The following is a 21,681-nucleotide window of genomic DNA, read 5'->3' on the forward strand; positions in this document are numbered from 1 at the left end:
ATAATTGGCAAACATGTTATTAATGGCATATCACTTCGATAACCCTTTTCTATTTAACACAATCTCTTGTGAACAGAAATATTGAAAATGTCTGAATCTGGCATCCCCTTCAAACATATGGATCTTCGTTGTCATAGAATTGATACCTGCCTATTTCCCCAAAATAAATGTAATTTCTGCCCTTCATAGCATGCAGAGGAAAGATGCCCATGTAAATATGCTCATATTAAAGAATTTATATATTAAATATACATCTGATTTCCCAGAGTAAGCATAGTATTTTATGGAAGAAAGTGACTAGACAAGTGCAAATATTCAGATCATATAAATATAGTGTTTTTTTTTTTTAGGTTTAATTTTGAAGAAACTCTTAATCTCTCTTCATTTCACTCTGACATGTTCTTCTCAGCATTTCTGTTTGCTGAGAACAGATCTTCTGGAATGCTTTTTTCACAATCATTGGTTGTAGGCTTAGTTTGGTTTGGAGAGTTTTGTAGAACAGCTGCTGCCTCTTGTGGGTTTTGAGAATTGAGAGCTGGAACAGCCTGAATTTTCTCAGAGAATGGAGGTTTGATTGAAGGTAGAGGTTCTGTTTCAGCGGTAGTCAAACCAGTCAGGTCAACAGAGAGATCCACCACTGGGGACATGGGCTCTCTTTTAGGTAGGACAAACTCCAAAGGCTCCAGTACTGAGGTCACACTAATATATCCAATGTTTCCATATTTATGAACTTGAGCTGCTGGGACACCTAAAAAGTGAAAGTGAAATTTAATTTTATCATTTGTTGCGTTAAATTACCATTTTTTTTTATAGCTTACAGCTACAGTTTTGTAATATTTACCAAGGATCTGTGCAAGCTGAGCTGGTGGGAAAAGAACCTGTAAACATCGGTTCAGGAAGGGCACCATGTCCTCAGCAAAGGCACAGCAGAACTGAACAAATAACTCCCGCTCACGGCTACTGAAGGCAGACTCTTCTGCTCTGTGGAAAACCAGGATTAATTTTGTCACCTGTGGAAAACATAATAAAAAATATTTTAAATATTTATACACAAATGCATGTGTGGATCACTTATTTACAATAATTCATGTCACGATTATTGACAGATCATACATCTAAGGCTTTCATGTTCAGGGAAAGTTGGATGCAAGATTTTATTTGAAGACTAAAACACGTCTAAAACAAGTCCAAAAACGATTGTGGCATTAAGCAAGGATTTGTTATAAAATGCAATCAACTCAAAACCATGCATAAAAATAATTTTCTAATCAATAGTGAAACAGGTCAGCATACCTTCAGAAGGGCATCCTCAAGACATCTGGTAACTTCCTGAGCTAATCCAATGGGACAGCATAGTCGTAGGTCATTGAATGCTGTTAAAACATTATTCAGAAAACAGGCTAAAGGAGGGAAGTCCAATAAGGCCATTGGGGGCTGAAGAGTTCCAGGCTGAGGACTTGGAGTCACAGGTGGAATAGTATTGCCAAGCATTGATGGCAGAGATATGAGAGTATACAAGTTCATATCCTCTTGAAACTTATCCACAGCTTCTTTAACAGCTTTGTTGAAAGTGTCCATCGCTACCCGCTGAAACATCGATGCAAGCTGTCCACGGAAGTCTGCCCCTACCCGACTGAAGGACAAACCAAAGTACATGCATTGGCCAAGCAAGGAATCCAAGCGGCTTCCAATACCACGCTTAAGATCCTTGTCGAGGGTCTCTAAAAACTGTGCAACCTGCTGCACCACCCACCCATGAAAGATGGCACTCTCATTCACATTCTGCCCCCCAGGAGGCAGCAGGGGATCCTCATCTGAGAAAATGGCTCGATACTGAGTAATGATGTCAAACAGATGCACTCTGCAGGCCTCGATAGTTTTGGTGATGTGGAAATAAGGGTCTTCATCAGGAATAGCAGCTAGGACGGAACGTAGCCAGCTACCACGAGCCTGCAGGAACTTCACTCGCAGTTCTGCTTCCGTGAAGACATCCATTCTGCGCAGGTAGCCTATCACCCTCAGACAAATTGGCAGCTGGGAATTACTGCGCAGCTGCTGAAGAAGCTGGTTCAGCATGAGCTGAGCTGATTGACGAACCTCTTGTACTATTCCCTATAAAGACACAATAATGTAATAATTAGCAGGTGCACGTTTTGACAGCAGGTATTATTAGGATTGTACAAATATTATCTGTACCTGAATGACTGGAATTGAGGAGTGTTTCTTCTCCAGCCTCTTCACATAGGAGGCCAGCTCTAGCGCTTCCTCATAATACGCGTTCCGGACGCATGTGTCCATGAGCTGAGGGATCTCAAGAATCTCTAGGATCTCTGTGTGGCGATTCAGTGTCAGACTGTTCATGCGCCGACTCACTCCAATTTCTTCTGCTTCTTTTATGAAATTTCTGGTAAAACACAAATAAGCAAAAAAGTTATTTCAATTTTGCAGAACCTGTAAATGTTAGCTCAATAGGAACATGAAATCTCACATTTTAAATGTGTAAATCTCTGCAATTATAGGTCATTGTACAACGAAATGAAATCTGTGGCAGTTAACACACACATTAACATGTCCTAGTGCACTAGTTAACACACACCCAAAAGTGGGGGGTTCAGCCATCCCTGGCACCTGGGGAGCAGTTGTGGGTTCGGTGTCTTGCTCAAGATCACTTCAGCCATGGATTGAGGAAGGAGGACAGTGCTTTCAAGTTTCCTGTCGTTGTGGGAATCGAACCATCTACTCTCTTCTCTTACCATTAGGACATAGCTGCCCTCCATTATATACTGTTAGATAGAGCAAATCTCTTTTAAACTTTGTGGTTTCTACAAATGCAGCCCCAGTGTCCTCTTAGATATGGTCCCATCAGGAACCTGCTTGATTTTGTTTTAATAATGACAAATACAAAGTCTGTCAATGCTTTGCACATTTTTGTGTTTTCCCAACTCACAACTGAGCCAGCATATGAGGAGCTTGTCATTAATTCATGGGCTAATTCCGGTATGTTTTATGGGGAAAAGTTCTTAAATAACTCCCAGTCGTGTCTCTCGAAGGAAAAAGCTTGAATATCTCTGATCTACATATACATTATTAGACTAACACTCACTAAATATCCTATGATAACAAGAACTATACAACTGACTAATTACACATCCATAGATCTGCACTTCCTGGTTGGTTCCAGGAAGGTGTTCCAGTTAAGCTCATTTTTAGGCATTTAAATATATTTTGCAGAGGAAACAGCTTCTAAATTACCTTTTTTAATTTAATATCATGAGTTTATTTCATGGCTGCAGGGGATGTTTTAACTCTGATGTTTTCATTCCTTATGTCGTGATCATAACTATCTTGTTACCGCACCTTAGTAACTGGTGGTCACGTATCACTTTAAATAAAGGGCATGTCACTCGCAGTTTAAAGGGGAGGCGTCTCTTTTTATACGGATACTCTTAATGAACCCGCACCTGCATTTTTCCCCGAATCCGGGCAGTTTGTGGAGCAGTCTGATGAGGCAGTTCTCCACGGTGCCGAAGTCAGTGTAGATGTGCTCGGTGCAGTGCGCAGTGCGGATGAAAGTCTTGTAGTTGGAGAAGGCGAGTTCGCGGGTCTGCTGCTGGATCAGCGCCCTCTCTTCCCTCAGCCGCTCCGGCTCGCGGCCCAGCTCCTCGACTCCGTACGAGCTCAGCTCGCACAGGTACGCCGCGAAGTCCGGGTTCTCCCTCCAGTTCTCCGGGAAACTGTCCTTAAATATAGACACCAAAATACTCTCATCCTCCACGTCAACTGCCGCCATCTTTAACTTCACAAGTCGAGGAGGAGGGCGCGTCAACACGACATAGGTCCGCGACAGCTCTGGTGCTCAGCCCTCTTTCTGTCATAATTGTGCGACAGCTCTCCCACGTTGTTTGTGGCGTGTGCTTCTTTTCATATCACTGTTTTATTCTCTCCTTTGCTCTTTTCTGTGTTGAGCATTTGGTTTATCTCTGCCAAAATGCGCCCGTTGACGGATGAAGAGACGAAGACCCTGTTTGAAAAGCTCTCCAAGTAGTGAGTAGCTTTTGAGTGTTCCGTAGTGTAAATCTGTGTTTTGTTTCTCTCAACACTAGCGTTAGCTGGAGAAGTAAATAACAGCGTAGCCTTTAAGTTCCACTGCACAGACACCATTTTTGACTGCATAATTCTTTTTTTTCTTTTTAAATAGTAATTGTTTCTTCACCATTTTTGAAATGTCCTCATTTTATGCGTACAACCTTGTTATATTTGCACATCAGAGCGTTTTAACGTACATTTAGTTTATTTTTAAAAATACGTGTTGCAGCTATGCTTGTTTTTATATGTATTAGCTACGTTTTAAATAATACTTAAGCTTTTTTGTCTTTTTTTTTGGTCTATTGTATAGAATTACTAGTGAAGATGCTGATCCCCTCTGAGAGGGGCGACTAAAATTTGTGTGATTTCCGATGTTCTTGTAGAATTGTTTATTTTGTCTAATAATCTTTTGTCTTTCTTTCAGCATTGGTGAGAACATCAAGCTCCTTGTTGACAGACCTGATGGAACATACTGCTTCAGACTTCATCGTGATCGTGTTTACTACATCAGGTGAGAATTATAATAAACAACCACATTTTTTGTGTATACTGATTTGGTGCTGACTAACGTTATTGATGTATTTTTATTTATTTATTTATTTAGTGAGAAGATGCTGAAGATGGCCACAAGCATCTCTCGAGACAAGTTGGTATCTGTCGGCACATGTTTTGGAAAATTCACGAAAACTCAGAAGTTTCGTCTCCATATCACAGCTCTTGATTTTCTTGCTCCATATGCCAAGGTATAAAGCAATTTTAGTTTCTTTTTTTTGTACGCTGAGTGGAATGTATGAATTAATATTACAAAGAATGTTAGTTTTCATTGTTATCATGGCAGAAAACTAATAACATATAAAATTTGTCTTATTATATGTATGTACACACAATAATAATGTTCAGTTGTTTTATTGTGTGTGTGTGTGTGAGAGAGAGATATCTATATACACACAATCATAAATTGAAAACAGATAAAGACACATCCAAATGTTTTCAACTACCAGTGGCTGCAGTGTCAAATATTATCTAAATGTACATGTTTCAATTTGAAAAACCTCAGAGGGTTTTGTAGAAAACTTTTTCTAACCTTTTACCCTCACCTGTTATAATAAAAGCAGCCTATATGATCAGCACAAAGACGATTCTAATGAATTTGAGCAATTCTGTTTTCAGCGTCTCAAGGCATACACTCTAGTTATTGCTGCAAAAGGCAAATGTCTATGAATGTTTTTCCATGACAGGTATGCAAATTCTCACCTAGAAGTTACATAAGCTCACCTGCACAGTGTCTGTGCAGTTCTGTGGTCAGATGTGATGAGATGAAAATGGAGATGGAGGACAAAAAAAGAGAATCTTTGGATACAGCAAAGTAGAATTTCTTGTTTCAGAGGTCGAGGCGAGCACAATTTTGTTGTTTGGTGGCCTCAGCCATGGCATTACAAACAAATGCAAGTTATTTGAGTACTAGTATGTGGCTGCAGCAGTAAAAGGTGTTAAATTGACTCATTAACCAGTCATAATTTACATAAAATCTCCATGATCTCTGAGAAAAGGGTGTAGCCTTATTTGTCAGTTAGCTAGGTCTTTGAAACACTGGCCAGCATAGCCATTATGACAGACCTCTTGCCTTTTTATAGACCTGTGATACAGTGCAAGTTACAGCTGTTTAGGCTTGTAATGATCTGCAACTATTTATTTATTATGCAACTTTCTTAATTATGGAGTTTGATTTCTTATAATAATAATGATAATGAACTTCATGTATGTGACACTTTTTCAAAACATTGTTTCAAAACACTTTGCCAATAGAAGTATTACAGTGAGATAAAACAAAAGACTAAAATAATATCAATGAAAATATTTGAATAAAATAGTGAAATAAAGCTAGAGTAAAACAATACTACAAATGAAATAGAAAAAGTTACAGCAATCAATGAAAACTTTAAATAGGCCAAATTTAAAATACATCTATTTAAAAAAATGAGCTTCCTTAATTGTTAATTTTAATTTTTCTTTTCATAATCTTTATGAACTGGTATGTGTGAGCATGTTTTATGTATTTACTTGCAATTTTCTCTTTTATGACATGATGCCACCAATTTGCGCAGTGTTCTTGGATATTAAGAATTGGGACTCCTGGGTAGAAATTACACATTCTCCATTATTCCTAAAGTCTCATATTTCTGAACATGCCTTCTTGGGCCTGCATGAGCACAATACATAAAAATAGTTCTTTAGAAATAACCGTTTCTGTGTGATTTGTTGTTCATGCACATTTCAGACTCATTTTTGTGTGTATTTACTCTTTATAAATGAAACCTCTAGAGATTGTAGCAGTAGAGTAGTAGTCCAGTGTAGACATACAAAAAGCTTGGTAGTAGTTCTATGAATTGTTTGGCAATGTATTGATAAATTTAAAAGGGTATTAACTTATATTAACTCCATAGAAATCAAGTTAATAAACAGATTGTGCTAGAGACACTAATGGAAAAAAGAACAATGTCTTAAACATTTGTCACTTGTTTGTAATATTCAGTCAGAAGGAACTTGTTGGTCAAATTTCCTATAAATTTAATTTTGACATGGTATAATTTTCTTTAGACTTTATATGCTTTGAAATATAATCAATGATTTAAGGTTTCTTTTTAGCTTTGGTTTTCAAAAATGTTTGCAATATGCTAACAAGCATTCTTGTCAGTTGTGTTCTAAAACTTCTGTTTGTTTGACTCAATTTGGAACATATTGTGCTGCCTTGTAAGTTTTTAACATGACCTCTACATTATGCTAAAGTCCGTGTCATTCCAGTATTCATTGTATATACTGATATACATCCCGTCTCTATTGTACAGTAATCGCAGGGTGATTTTTAAAAAAAAAAAAAAATTATGTTAAGAATTTTGTTTTTGTTTCCTGGCAGTATAAAGTGTGGGTGAAGCCAGGAGCAGAGCAGTCATTTTTATATGGCAACCACATCATGAAATCGGGACTTGGAAGGATTACAGAAAATACTGCAAAATACCAAGGAGTTGTGGTATACTCAATGGCAGATGTACCTCTGGTGAGAGCTTCAGTTATATAGCATGCATTTAAAACGTTTAGTACTACATTTTTAAAATATTTTCCACACATTATACCTGACTTCTTCTGCATTGCAGGGCTTTGGAGTGGCAGCAAAAACCACACAGGAATGCCGGAAAGTTGACCCTATGTCTATTGTGGTGTTCCATCAAGCTGACGTGGGCGAGTACATTAGGAATGAGGATACACTGACCTAAGATAATAATCTCAATATGGACAATTTTGTTTTGTCATCGACCGGACTGTGAACAACATCTCTTAATTTAATTGCAGACCAGAATGCAAAAATATACCACCAGTATATTCACAATCAATTCAGAAATGACCAAAAGTCTTCTCAGTGACATCATTGGGCCAATAATGTTAACTAGTGATTTACTGAATGAGAGTGAAAATTATTACAAATCCTTGTACACAGAAGACCAGCTTTTGCAATGAAATATATATACGCTATATATTTTTTCTCTTTTTTTTTTTTATATAAAGTTTCAGATGTGCTAAAGTTGATAACTACTGGTTATTTACTTGGTTTTGTGTGTTTTAAATGAAAGTGTGAAATACAAATCCTTGTTTTGGTCAAATTGTATTTTAATCAAATGATTAATCAGTTGATTTTATTGCTGTTTTTTTTTCTTCCCCCTTTGGTTAACTTCATTATTTAAAAAAAAAGCAAGTTTTATTTACAATAATGCAGTATGGTACTTGTTTGAGAGTGAGTTGATCAGTGTTTCAGACCCCTGGTTTTGGAGGCACTCTGAAAGGAATTGTTCATTAACCAAAAGCTGAATTGGGTGCAGGGTGAAGGAAAAGCAATAGATGTGAAGAGCAGAGTTGCAGTCAGTGTGTTAAAGCAGGGTAATCATTAAAATATGCAGGACATTGTGTTTCTAATTCCTGGTTTTGGAAGCACTGAGTTAGGTAATTCACATGTCTCCTTTATCATTTACTTTAGCTTGATTGTTACTATCAGGTTTCCAATTAGAAAAAGTGTAGTATCAATCTGTTAGCATTTACATTTTATATTCTCAAAAGGACAATGTAAAATGTGTTCTATACTTGATACACTAAAAGGTCATCAACATTTTAACAAGAGAAATTCAGGAGAAATTCTGCTTTTGAAGGAATAGATAGTTATTTGTAAAACGGAGTGAACTTGGAATCATTATTTTTAAGACAAGACATGTTCAAATTTATACCAACTCCAGCTTGGTTTAATCTTACTGGATTAACATTGTTAAAGTGTTTGATGTTTTCTGAAATCCTACATTGAATGTGGCTAAGGATTTTGGCTGTTGCTAGTCAGTTGTGTCTAAAATTGGGTGAATCTAGAAAAGGATAGCATATGGTTAAAGAAGAGAAAACTCAAAGCAAGAAGCTGGAAACAGTATTGAATATTTGTAAGGGCTTGTGACAGAAAAATGAACAACAATATTGATTGAATGAAAGTGATTTTCAGTGATCAGTCATTTCCATTGGCCAAGTAGATGACGCTGGATCTTCTGTCTGGTGACACTAATGGCAAGGAAAAACTCCCTCAGCTGAAGAAGAAACCTTGGGAGGAACCAAGGCTCACAAGGGGTGACCTGTCCTCCTCTGGTCAATCTACTGGTAATAAAAGTTAGGAGTCCATGAAAACGTCAGTGTAGGGGAAGCTCCAAGGCACTTGGTGGTGGCTAGAGTGTGGGCAGCTGGATTGAAGCATGGATCAGGAGCCCGACAGTCATCCATCAGTGTCCAGACGGACAGGTGGGCAGTCGTTTACTCGGAAAAATGTAAAGGGCTGTTCGGTGTTTATAAAGCAGAAAATGTGAACATTTCCAGAGTGTGGCTAATGACTCCGGCAGATTTGGCAATGACCGCTTTAACTAAAAGGAGAGAACCAGAAGGACACAGATGCGGGCACATCCTGAAACACTGGTATCTCTCCACTCCATCGTCAACAAACCTGAGTGATTATGGTGTGACGACACTAGCGTCTCAGTTTACAATAATTCCCTGTGTACATAGACCCCTGGATCTGCCACCTTTACCTATGGGAGAACATTAACTACCAAAAGCTAAACAAAAAAAGTTTTTAGCCTAGATTTTAAGAATGCAACTGTGTCTAAGTCCCGAACATTTTCTGGAAGGTCATTCCAGAGTTGGGGGGGCTTTATAAGAAAAAGCTCTTCCCCCAGCTGAGGCCTTCTGAATTCTGGGAACTATTAAAAATCCAGTACTCTGTGATCTGTGTAATCGTGGAGGCTCATAATAGGAAATAATTTGTAGGTATTCAGGAGCAAGCCCATGTAGGGCTTTATACGTTAATAACAGGATTTTATAATCGATGCGGAATTTAACATGCAGCCAATGGAGTGATGATAGAACTGGGCTGATATGTTAAATTTTTCTTGTTTTAGTGAGGACTCTGGCTGCAGCATTTTGAAAGAGATTTGAAGAACTTATATGGGGTCAGGTAAAGGACTAGGGGTGATGGCAATCATTACCTCAACAGGTGTACATTGAAATTTGGACCCTTCTAATTGCTTTGATAGTAAATGTGTGCGGTGGTGATGAAGTCATTTTCAGGAAGATAATGAATCTTACCACAGAACAGGGAGTGTTATAGCCCCCCCCCCCACCTCCAAATGAGTATTTATATTGTAAAAATCTGGTCAAAGACCAGATGCAGTTCTGGGCTGCATCCTGTAAAGCTTGATATAAATTTTTTTTCATTAGTGAAGTACCCATCTAAAAGTGTTTAAGCCCGAACAGCAGCAACATAGTACTATTTCATAGACATAATTACACCGATATGTCACCACCATGTTCTGAACTGGATGATTCTGGGCCCACTATATTTGGACAGATATTTTGTAAATATATTACATAATTCATATAAGCTGCATATAGCTTTCAAAACATAGCACTTAGATCATGTGGTTCATGGTCAGTTTACTACAACTAACAGTAATAAGTATAGATATTATGCTACTGACAGAATAAGAAAACCTGTATTTTATACCCTGTGATAACCGTATTTCCATGCCCAAAAGTTTTCTTAAAACCAACCCGAATTTCTATATGCATTACTTTTCACAACAGTTATGCCAACGACTAATGTTGATTTTATTATTATTATTATTATTGATGATTCCACTTTTTTATCCACTCCACTCCAATTATGTTACAATTTGTTGAGGTATATTTCAAAGCCATAATGTTCAGCTATTACACAAAAGTTGTGTAGTGCCGTATAATTAGTTTGTGTGCTACAAATTATAAAATGTGTAAACGTCCTCTTAGTGCCATGATTCATTTTCCCAGGGGTAGTAGTGTACTTACTAAACTTAGGAGATAAGTGAGATTACTAGAGTACTTTGCTGAAGATAAGCAGCCAGAGACTAAAGCAAAGGTTTCCTGTCTTTCCTCTGATCTCATGGTCTTGTAGACTTGGATATTAAGAATTGGGACTCCTGGGTAGAAATTACACATTCTCCATTATTCCTAAAGTCTCATATTTCTGAACATGCCTTCTTGGGCCTGCATGAGCACAATACATAATCAATACTGTTCCAAATGTAAAAAATGTAATTATATCTTAAAGTATTAAGATTTCTTTGGGGACAAATAAATGTCAAGCGAACATTTTCTTAAAATGAATCCAAAACCAATATAGGGTCATGTTATACTAATAAATTTGAGAGAATTACTTGTTGCATCACACCATCACTCTCTTCGAGTTCTGGGATGTGGCTAGCATTTCTCACGTTCAATTGGATTGAAATCATTTGTAATGCTTTAAACAGTTCAGAACCTAACACATTTATTATGCAAAAGAAATTTACATAAAAAAGAACAAGTCTTTTATGACACATTTGAAAATTGATAAATCAGTATGAATTCATACTGTATATAATGTAATCTGTGTTTGCTTTCCAGTTGTAAAGAACAGCGCTTTCAACTTTGATTGTAGAATAACTATAACCTGGACTGTAGTTATCACACTTGATTTGGGGTTTTTAAGTTGATCATCTAGCTAATCTACAAGTTTATAAAGCTTTTATATTCTACTTGTTGCTTCTATACTCAACCCTTTTATGCAGTAAATTCATGTGCAAAAGTACTTCCCTTGCTTTTCACTTGTATACAGAAGCTTAACACACTTAATACACACTCCTGCAACACAGGGACTAGACTCTCACTTAGAGAGTTCACACAGCAATACTAGGCAATGATGGCCAAGCCTTATTTTGAAGGAATCAATGCAGTTAGGCAGTACTTTTTTTGTAGTGAGGAAAGCATCATAGCACATATAGTTAGTGTCAGTAAAATGTTTCTTCCTCTTCTTCCTAAATACTTAGAGTAGGATATAAAAAAGCACAATATACATTCTTAGTGACATACATGCTAATACAAAAGGCAAGTTTCCCCAAAGAATTTCAACCATTATAACTCAATCTAGGATTGCAGATGGGTAGAAAGCTCCATTTTTTCCCTTGACAGCATGGTATACATCCTGTATTACAGTCATCGGGTTTTTCCTTAAAAATATTGTCTCAAGTAAACAACAGCAAAAAAGGACTTCCAAGTCATTCTGACTCTGGTCATAGACTGCACTCTGGTTGATTGAATTTGTCCATTTTGTCCAGCTTTTCCCATAGAGGTACAAACCATCCAAATCAAAGAAGTCACACAGAACATGTTAAGTATTTGAAATACACGATGAATATGGAAACAATCCTATTCTAAAGAGAATTAATTCCCAATACAACTCCTTAGTCACTTATTTTCCTGCTCAATCACAAAAACAGTTATCACATTCTCCCGACTGAAATTATTTAAGGTGAACGTAATTGTTTTCCACAGTTGTTAGCTTTTGTAATCATACATTTATGCAATCATAAATCTGCAGCTATAATAAGTCATATGGTGAGCTTTATTCGTTTCTGTTGTCCTTTATGAGCTACTACATAATGACAGGTATGCAGAAACGTAACGTGTCATTTGACTGATTAGGCTTTCGGTGTAATAGCTGCATTCAGTGTTCAAAGAAGACAACATTTTCATTGTCATTATTTATATGAAAATCATCAGCTAAAATTTTAAGATTGTGATAGGCCTGTCCAACACATCTCATTCTGCTCTTAAGGGCTTGATAAAAAGGAGTGAATGATTCATGTATTTGAGTAGGATAAAGTTTCTTCTGAACTTAGCTTGAAAAAAAAAATCCAGGTTTAGGAAATAAACTAGAATTGTCCAAAGATCACTACAACAGGTTTAAAATGTGGTTGAAAATATCACATAATTTCAGAAACCCTAAGCAACAATAATGTCCACAACACTAAAGAAACTAACAGTCTGGGAATAGTTATTAATATTTACCTCTGGTGGTGGGAAGGATGTGTTTTATACTCAGTGTCTGCTGTCATTAATGCGTGATAAAATACAAGGCTTAAAATTTGAATAATTAAGTTATGAAGCTGCCTAAAACAATGTCATTTCACTTTTAATTTTGTGAAAATGTGCTATTCTTGAGGAACCTCTCAAGCCAGAGCTGTACGTATCAGTGGTGACAGGAATCAGACATTTGAAGTGCTTAATGCTTTTAGAAGCTACCCAACAGAAGACCAAAAACATTAAAATATTTAAAATCAATTCATGGCAGAGATTTAATAAGGCAAATTAATATCCATGTTTTTTTCTGTTGTAGATATCTTAACTGCTGTTTCCTGTCACCACCACTGTAAGGTAATGGTTTATCTGTCATTAAGCCTATATTGTCTTCACCATTTCTTATCAAAACAAGCTCATTAAGCAGATTTACTACAATTTGAAATAAATAAATAAGCAGAATTCTCCTTTAAACAGTTCAAACCTCAAGATTGTATTCTACTACATTAATCTGCAGATTTGCAACAAGGCCCATGTCAATTTTGATTCTAGTCTAATTACTGTACACCTGCATAAGATTATTTAGTCTATAAAACATGATTGCGATAATTATTTATGACTCATCATCATATATATATATATATCAACTGTTGAGGTAAAAGGTGTCATCTCACAGAGAAGTGAAAAGTACATTGTGGAAAACAGGTGGAGGGGCAGCAACATTACTGCTAAAAACATGTGATTCCTAAACTTACAAATGTGTAATGCTCAAACATCACACAAAGAGCAATGAAGAATATGCCCATGTTCTTGTGAGGCTTAGCAAGTTTTGGTCTACGTATTAAGTAGAAAATCAGACTGTGTGTGTTTAGGTAGTAACAGCTGACTTTGAGATAAGGATGAAATTAATGTATCCCAAAAGTTGTGGGTTATGCTTTAATTACACATTATGAGATTTGTCTAGATTCATGCAAATGACTACTGAACTGACCTTGGATGTCGTATTGAGACAGTCTAGATTTTGTCAGATAAGACGTCTAAATACTCAATCTAAAGCGTTCAGTGTGATTTACGTAAAATCTAAAGATTGTGTAAATGACAGATAAGATGTAATAATATATCTTTAAATAAAGAAGTTAAAATTACATGCACCTGATTTCAGTTTTGATTATTTTAATCAGGAGACAAGATAAATAGCATTTTACTGCAGACTCATAGTAATTCCTTAATGTGCATGAGTGGTTGAGATCTTTCTAGGCAAATAAGACTTTCAATTTGGTCCATGATAATTTTATAAGATTAATTATATAAAGACATTTGGACATAACTTCTTTGACACTAATGCTCTGAAACAATACCTTTATATATCTGATGTTCTGTGTATATTTTTAAAGCATTAATCAATATCTTTACTAAAATATTACACAGAAAAACAATCCCTTTAAAAAAAAAAAAAAAAAAAAAGTTTGGATGTTTATGGACACAGGTCAGGCACAGCCAACATAAGCAAAATAAAATTAAATCCTTCTGTTGAGGTCCAGTGGTGTAATAGGGAGTCTACTGTTCAAGCCCCTCTCCTCCATTGGGGCTGCTTAAGTCTATTGCACATCCTCTTCATTGTGTTCCCCTACCTGCGCTGCCATTAGGAGAGATGTGCCTTGTCCTCAATGTATGGGATAACAGGCATGATGGCACACTGACATCCTGGGAAAGACAAGGTTTCCTTTTCAGACAGAGAACTCAGAGCCACTTTTACGACTGTGGATCATCAGTAGGCGCCGGAGCCGTAGTCCAGCAAATGGGTTGAACCACAGAAGAGAAGGAGGTCCTCCAAATACGGCCTTCATTCCCTCCCAGCGCACTCGTCGTTCCCATGTTGGCTTCTCATTCTTCAGCCTCTCAATTTCCTTTAACCAAATAGAGGGCAATGGTATTTTAAAATTCTGAGATGAACACTTGAGGAATAAATCTAGGTAGGGTTTGAATTCCATTACTGGTTTTCAAAATACAGCATGCGATTTTGTTTTATTGGTGTCATAAAATGTTAAGATTTTTAATTCTTAGTCTATAGTGTCACATCAGCATTGGATAGATAGCAAGTTGTAATTTGAATTTTGTATTTCTAAAATTTCTAATTTGTCTAATCAGCATATTAGCAGTGAAGATGGCGCCCAGACTAGGCTTAATCTGTGCCTGGAACATGATTTTTTCTTGACTCACCGTTTCATCATTGCAGATGGAGTGAATTTGTGTGCCAAACATGACAGCAGTGAAAGTGAGGAAGAGAAGAGCCTCCAGGCAAAGGAAAATAAGAAGCATTACAGCAACTGGTGGGGAGAAATCACTGCACTCTGTAAAATATAGAATTCAGTAATAGTAAAGTTTCTGTCTTGCCATCCTTCATTGCTCTGAACCTTAATCTAACATTTAGGTGGGTAATTACATTATTTTACGTGACTTAAAAGATTTCATAACAAAAAAAAAAAAAAAAAAAGAAATTATTTTGTATCCATTGTATGTATGGCATAAAAGCCATATGTATGGCTTAAAAAAATACATATCTTCACTGTCCAAAGAAAACATGCATCTCCAAAATAGTAACTAAGGGAAAAGAAAAATTTCTGGTGTATTTCTGGAGCATTTTTATTGGTTCATTCATCATAAAATATGTAAAAGACAGCTGCTGTGTTCCAATAGTGTAGCAAACTAAATATCAACAAAAATGGAGATTTTTTTTCTTGGACAACAACTAGGGATGCACCAATTTTGAATTTTTTGGGTTGATACCATAACCGATAATTAGCATCGCTAATATTTTAAATTAGTTCTCATGATGAAGAAATGTAATCCCAGAAACTGTGAAGATAACCAAGTTATTGTTATTATATTATTATATAATCTAAAATTCCAATATAGGGCCAATAAAAATAACTTAAAAAATCCACATATCAGAAAATAATATCTCAGCTGCCAATATATTGTGAATCACTAACAACAACATATTTGATTTTGTTCTTGAACAGCAGTCTGGGGAAAAATTACATGATTAAGAAACTTTTCAATAACAGTAATCTCAGAAATAGATAAATAATGTAATTACATGCTGTAAGACTAACATTAACCTTGCTATAAGATTATTTAATAATATTCTGTGGTTTGTGTATTTATTTAAATAAGAAACAGTGCATTCTCAAGATTAATGTTTGAGTTTTTGAGGTGGTCCAGAGTAACTTTGATGGGCATGTGTAAAAGTCTAAATCTAGAATGAAACAGGGGTATTAAACCTCTGAATATGAAGCTTGTTTTTTTCAGTAATAGTTCCATCTCAAGAGAATTTTACATACATGCCATATAAAAAACTGATACTTAACTAGTTCTAAAACAACTGTAAAGTGGTATTAGATGGAAATGTACTAGAAAATATTACTAGTAAAATACTATTTACTAGAAGCCACACAGAAATTTGACTTTCTTTGCCATGATTTTTTTCTTTCTGTTCGCAATGACCTACAAGTAGATTTATTTTGGCGCCAATATTTACAAGCTGTATCACTGTGACTTACCACTCCACTGGACTTTGACACAAGTGAAGAAATGGAAACCACTGAGGCAAAGGGCATGCAAAGATATTGAAGCTATGTACATCTAGAAAGAAAAAAGAAATAAAATATATATTAGCACCAGTAATGTAAACAAACAAAATTTGTCACATGTACACAACAATAATACTAAATTATTTATAGTTTTAAACTTGTAAACGGCTGTTAAGGTAATCCACAATCTCTTAAACTCACAACTCTCATCAGGAAAGAAGGTTTCTTCGATTATTTAAGTTTTCTATCTAATCGTAACCTTTTAAAATGCAAAATCCCAATGAACAAACAAGCTGATTTCCATGAGGGAAAAAAAAAATCTCTTTAGATGACATTTGACTTTAACCTAGATTTTACTACTATAGTTTGCATTGTACAATGTGATCACAAGGTAGAACTTGCTTAAACAAAAGAGAGAACACCCCCACATCCTTCTTACAGTGAATAAAACAAAGAATCGTTGATTGTTTTCTCCCACACAGTTGTTCACCCAGGGACAGTGATGATCCATTTTCCTGATACATCTCTTGCAGATACTACAACAAAGAAAATATGTGACAAACTAAATTATTTTTCTGACAAAATATCAATAAATCTTTAAACAATCAGTTTTCTGAGAGCACCTGGTGACTACTGACTAACTGCTTTTATGATTAATATGGGCTTATCTCAAAAGGAAAAACACTGTTTGACCTACCTTTATAAATAATTTTTATTGGAGGAAAAAACACACACACAAATTGCTTTTACCTGCAGTGATGGGCTCTTTCTGGCTTGATGCTGCAGCATTTAGGGCACTTGTAAATAACTTCTCCAGGTTTTAGTTGTAGACTGTCCATGTATTCTTTTGTGGCATTACCCTTAGGAACAGCCCCCTGACAACATTTCAATAGTTAGTCCTAGGGCAAGTTTACAGTATATGAACAAAAAAGTGAAGAGAAACACTATAAAATTTGCTCATTCTTTTCCTCACACACACGACCACAGGATTACAACACATGTGACTATGAGGTATGATGACATAATGACAACTGTATCCTTTCAAAACATGTTTTTAAATTGTATTTTCACACAAAAATATGATGTAAGAGTTTTTTTTTAGACCATCTGATGAAATATAACATCACTGCATGAAGGCTGCTTCACAATGTAATTTTTAAATGTCCTTGAATATGTATGGAACTGCTCCCATAATTCATAATATTTCATTGTGTAAAGTGCCTGATAAAAACAGATCTGAGAGAACCACAGAGAGTGAAATTGAGAAAAGGATTAATCTGCAGCAACAGATTTAGAATTTTGAATTGCAAATGTGGCCAGGCAGTCTTGGCTCAACTCACCACTCACACAGCACATCCCCAAATGATCATATTAAATAAACTGTGTTTAGAATTCCATATGGTCTTACCGGATCTGTCAGCATGGTGCGTAGGTGTGATGCCAATGCCAGGACAGCCAAAAAGTTAAATGCCACTCCGTTGATTAGGGAGTACCAAAAACTTTTAGAGGGGAGCAGCATGACAAAATTCACCACAAATTCAGCATACAACACCAGAAACCAGGTCATGAAAGCGCACACCATGCCACAGCCATCCTGGATGAACCAGATACGGCCCACTGCAACTTCCTCCTCCCCACTGCCCAGCAAGGGATGATGCTGCTCCACATCCCTTAGCCGGTGGCCAGAAGACTGCATTCTTGTCTACCTAAAAAAAACGTGAAATCTAATAAATATAGGCTAATATGCACATACAATTTCTAAATTCCATGCTCAAAACTTAACATAAGATGCATTTATGAATTATGTTTTTGTCATATCCAGTATCAGTACCTCTGTGAAGTGGTTAAAGTTAAAAACTAACAACTCAGAAAATATCTAGGTATAGGCCACTATCTGTTAAGAGCAACTACGCTTTTGCTAGAACTATTTTTAAATGAAGCATATCATGCAGTTACTCAAACACTTCACTACTGCAAATGAAGAAATACTCATTTAAAAACAGAACATCACACAGTGTGAATTTGTCCTATTTCAGACTAGATTTGTCACAGGATCTGATCCGATTCAGCTATTTTCCACCATTAAAACCTATAGATAACAATGTGAACTCTGTAGATCTAATCCTATATATTAAGCACGTAACCCTAAAATGACATTCTCTTTAGTAGCACTTTTCACAAGGTAAGACATTGTGAAATATGTAATAGACAGTTCAGCACTGTGCAGGTAGTTATTTGAGGTCTAGGGCTGGCTCATTCTTGTTGTTTTATCACCTCGATACTAAATGTACAGTAGGAATACGTAAGATGACTAGCTTGTGGTTTATCTGTAAGACAGTCATTTACTTAAGCCCTATGTTTAAATATATACAAATAAATAAATAAATAAATAAATAAATAAATAAATAAATAAAAAAGCAGCAAGACGTTACACACACATTAAAAAAAGCAAAACAACCATACACTTAACTGCTTACATGGTAAGTTAAAAAGAAAAAAACGTCTGAAGATGATGCACTATGAAGCTCCTAGTTCTGCACCCATGAAAATGCAAATAAACATATTCTACCCAAATCAGCAATTACACCTCCAAGATGAGCGGCATTTCCATTACCATTCTGGGCATTAATGGAACTGAGCTGCCAATCAAAGCCCTGAAACTTGCAAAGTAGCAGTTCAAGTATTTAATTTTGCTGTACTCCAGACTTTGCATTTCACAATTGAAAGGCATAGCTGAGTCTCCATTGATGAAATATCCCAAGTCTTTTCTTAGACTGTTTTAATTTTTTCCCAACTGAACTTTAAGTGAATTATATTAACATTTACTTAAATAATAAAATATTTTAAGTACTTAACATTTACTTAATAGAAATATTTTACCTTTAATATGACTGTGTGGTGTCTTTTTATATGCTAGAAGACACATGAGTAAAATTAGTAGTTTTTAGAGATGTAATAGGTTACTAGAATGGGACTCTTAAGTTGAATGAGTAAAGAATGAAATACATCTGTATATACACATGCACATATAATTCCTGTATTTATAATTTAACAGTATTTTCAAGCACTTAGTAAGATTTACTACAGTAATATTTACTCCACCTCACTTGAGTGGCTCTCACAGAGACATGCCTTCCACCCCACTGCTCTGGACACCAGTGACCAACAGCATCCACAGCTTTAAACCTGCAGAGCACAAATACAAGATAACCGTTTAAATCGCTTATTATTCGAATTTCCGGTTCCACCTTTTAAAAAGTGCAGAAAGCAAACTCTGCACCATTTATTGTGGAACGGAAAATACCAAGAAAAATCATGTGAATCACAAGATAAACTATGTCAGAAGATGATAGCAACACAAAGAGCTGACGCACGCTTTATTTTCCTCGGGCAGATATGAAATATGATAGTGACCTACCTGCCTCTAACATCAGCTAATTTTACTAGGCTATCAACACTGAACTCCCAGGAAAACAGGGTTTAGGACAAGTCGGCCAGTTTATGAAAATGTAGAACAGAACGTTGCTTACTCTAAACCCTAATGTTGCACATTAACATTGGTAGGGCATTACATCCTAGCTTAAACCGCTTTGCTTGCCATAATGTAAGTTAATCGAGCTGTTCTGTCGGAGCTCTGAATGCTAGCATAGCCAGGGAAGCTGCTACTGCGGGCTGCATTGCAAATCTCTGTTGTTCCCTGAGAAGGCCACGAAACAAGGGTTCCTCCATCCGGACAGTTCATTGAGTAATCCAGTTACATTCAGCCATAAACACTGCTACACTGGCTACAGTGGAACAGAATTTGAATAAAAAAAACATATTTAGCGATGACCAGACAAGGTGAAAGGTTAAAATTAATTAAAATAACTACTGTAATAATATAGAAGATACAATAACAATGACAAACGAGGCTAAAGGGGTTTTGAGGTAAAGTGTAGGGCTAGTTTACATATATAATTAATACCTCTAAAATAAATCACATTTGCCCCAAAAATATTTAAATAATTGAAAACTATAATATACGCGTCGGAGCCCTGGCAGTTCCAAGAGCTACAAATGTGTGTACTATGTGGGGATCAGTCAGACAATCGGGATACAGCCTTTAACAATGAAAGCAAGCTAAGTGCTATGATCGCTAAACCAGCTAGATAGCGTTAATAAAAATACATAGCAAAAACAGCGACACAACTGACAGATAACCAAGCACATTATGAACTCTGTAGACATGTTTTAGTGTTCTTCCATAAGAGAAATACTGCATAATTGGCAAAGCAAACGTCAGCTTTATTATAGCTACTACTAAAATATTCTGTAGCAATCAGCTAGAGTCAAACCTAACAGGACACATGGTTTCTGCTCTAAACAGAAGCGTGTTCTTACCCAAAATAAAATATTGTGCTATTGTTTCTTCAAGTTTCAAGTCACTGACAAAATGTAGACGTCTGGCTTCATTACAGCACCAGCATAGTTTTAAAAACAAGCAGAACAGGTCACTCAGGCTTCCGGACTCCTCTGTCTCAAGCAGGCGTCCTCCCTTACTTCTTCTCTTCCTCCAACGGAATATAAACAGAGTGTTTCTGCCCTCCACTGGCCTCTCACACAGCAGCTTCCGAGGACTGGCTGATGTCCAACCATGGGAAATACCGATTTCCTTTAATCCAGCACCAAGGGTATATCTAACGCAGTGTTAATATCAATATCAATACAAATGTGTTTAAAAAGCGCGTGTAAAAACGTGATGATTTTTTTTCGGCTTATGTCAATACACTGATACCTAATTTATGGTGACCATGTCCTTTTATTTATCCAGACATCTTTTAGGATGTGATATTAAAATTGCATAAAATGTCCAGGATTTCACACTGAATTCACATCAGGGTTTGCTTCTGGAGTTGGCACACATTTTGTGTGCAGATTTTTAAAGTTTAAATCATAGACTGTTTATCATTTTCATTTTTATTTATATTTATTTTAATATATATGATGAAATGAAATAGTATCCCATATAATAATTAATATAAGCTATTAAATAATAAAGCTATTAGGCATTATTAGTCATAAATGAGTACATATATACATATTAATGTTCATATGAATGCATTTAGAAATATTTTACTCCCTACTACATCCCCCCACCACACACACACACATTTACATAGGCCTACTTGTTTTTTTGTTTTTTTCAAAAATTAAAATATTATCACCCTACCTAACTGTACCTAGAATTATATGTGAATCATTAATAAACCTATTTTAAATATGGCACCCTCAGGTGAGGGACTTGTTCTGTGGAGTGTAAACAGACTACAAAATGATTTGATGGTTCATTTAATGTGGGTTACCATAAAATGCATCAAATTCATTTTAATATTATTTGCTCCTTTTTGGAGGTAAAAATGGCTTGCTGCCTTGTACAGGTTTCCATGTAATCCATATGTTGTTTAGTGGTGTGAAACATCAATGTCATGGCATGTCCAAGCACAGTGTTTGTACAACAGTGTTAAATAATGCTTTTGAAACAAAGTCTGGGTGTGGTTGAGCATCTTCAATGCAA

The 21,681-nt window shown here is 36.1% G+C and overlaps 3 protein-coding genes across 9 annotated transcripts; 1 reads left to right on the plus strand and 2 right to left on the minus strand.

Moving 5' to 3' along the window:
- Positions 1–9: 9 nt before the first annotated feature.
- cog8 (component of oligomeric golgi complex 8) lies at positions 10–3,790 on the minus strand. The gene is made up of 5 exons (XM_066684248.1): positions 3,462–3,790; positions 2,197–2,404; positions 1,294–2,112; positions 842–1,010; positions 10–748 (listed from the first exon to the last, which is right to left on the minus strand). Exons 1-5 carry the CDS (start codon positions 3,788–3,790, stop codon positions 387–389), a joined length of 1,887 nt encoding a protein of 628 aa, XP_066540345.1. The 3' UTR covers positions 10–386.
- Positions 3,698–8,820, plus strand: nip7 (NIP7 nucleolar pre-rRNA processing protein). Of its 2 annotated transcripts, none has more exons than XM_066684251.1 (6): positions 3,698–3,836; positions 3,967–4,044; positions 4,511–4,597; positions 4,691–4,829; positions 7,001–7,141; positions 7,239–8,820. In XM_066684251.1, the coding sequence occupies exons 2-6, from the start codon at positions 3,989–3,991 to the stop codon at positions 7,356–7,358; spliced, it is 543 nt and encodes a 180-aa protein (XP_066540348.1). In that variant the 5' UTR covers positions 3,698–3,836; positions 3,967–3,988; the 3' UTR covers positions 7,359–8,820. The 2 variants fall into 2 exon arrangements, with proteins under 2 accessions (XP_066540348.1, XP_066540347.1); XM_066684250.1 differs by having other exon boundaries at positions 3,748–3,852.
- A 2,122-nt stretch (positions 8,821–10,942) lies between these two features.
- zdhhc7 (zinc finger DHHC-type palmitoyltransferase 7) lies at positions 10,943–20,733 on the minus strand. Of its 6 annotated transcripts, none has more exons than XM_066685435.1 (8): positions 20,508–20,733; positions 19,235–19,313; positions 17,536–17,829; positions 16,878–17,002; positions 16,567–16,663; positions 16,098–16,179; positions 14,755–14,885; positions 10,943–14,441 (listed from the first exon to the last, which is right to left on the minus strand). In XM_066685435.1, exons 3-8 carry the CDS (start codon positions 17,821–17,823, stop codon positions 14,262–14,264), a joined length of 903 nt encoding a protein of 300 aa, XP_066541532.1. In that variant the 5' UTR covers positions 17,824–17,829; positions 19,235–19,313; positions 20,508–20,733; the 3' UTR covers positions 10,943–14,261. The 6 variants fall into 6 exon arrangements, with proteins under 6 accessions (XP_066541532.1, XP_066541531.1, XP_066541530.1 ...); XM_066685434.1 differs by having other exon boundaries at positions 17,536–17,833; XM_066685433.1 differs by having other exon boundaries at positions 19,230–19,313.
- Between the last annotated feature and the right edge of the window lie 948 nt (positions 20,734–21,681).

Source organism: Hoplias malabaricus, chromosome 11, assembly GCF_029633855.1.
Source record: "Hoplias malabaricus isolate fHopMal1 chromosome 11, fHopMal1.hap1, whole genome shotgun sequence".
In the NCBI taxonomy this organism is placed as follows: Eukaryota; Metazoa; Chordata; class Actinopteri; order Characiformes; family Erythrinidae; genus Hoplias; species Hoplias malabaricus.

Bases quoted from the DNA above. Each gene is read 5' to 3' on its own strand.
- cog8 (XM_066684248.1), bottom strand. From the start codon at position 3,790: ATGGCGGCAGTTGACGTGGAGGATGAGAGTATTTTGGTGTCTATATTT. The intron at 2,405-3,461 runs GTGCGGGTTCAT...GTGTTTTACCAG, and splicing joins GGATTCGGGGAAAAATGCAG to AAATTTCATAAAAGAAGCAG. The intron at 749-841 runs GTAAATATTACA...TTCACTTTTTAG, and splicing joins TCAGCTTGCACAGATCCTTG to GTGTCCCAGCAGCTCAAGTT.
- nip7 (XM_066684251.1), top strand. From the start codon at position 3,989: ATGCGCCCGTTGACGGATGAAGAGACGAAGACCCTGTTTGAAAAGCTC. The intron at 4,598-4,690 runs GTGAGAATTATA...TTATTTATTTAG, and splicing joins GATCGTGTTTACTACATCAG to TGAGAAGATGCTGAAGATGG. The intron at 4,830-7,000 runs GTATAAAGCAAT...GTTTCCTGGCAG, and splicing joins TTCTTGCTCCATATGCCAAG to TATAAAGTGTGGGTGAAGCC.
- zdhhc7 (XM_066685435.1), bottom strand. From the start codon at position 17,823: ATGCAGTCTTCTGGCCACCGGCTAAGGGATGTGGAGCAGCATCATCCC. The intron at 16,664-16,877 runs GTAAAAGCAATT...TCTTTGTTGTAG, and splicing joins GAAAGAGCCCATCACTGCAG to TATCTGCAAGAGATGTATCA. The intron at 16,180-16,566 runs GTAAGAAGGATG...TTTTCTTTCTAG, and splicing joins GATTCTTTGTTTTATTCACT to ATGTACATAGCTTCAATATC.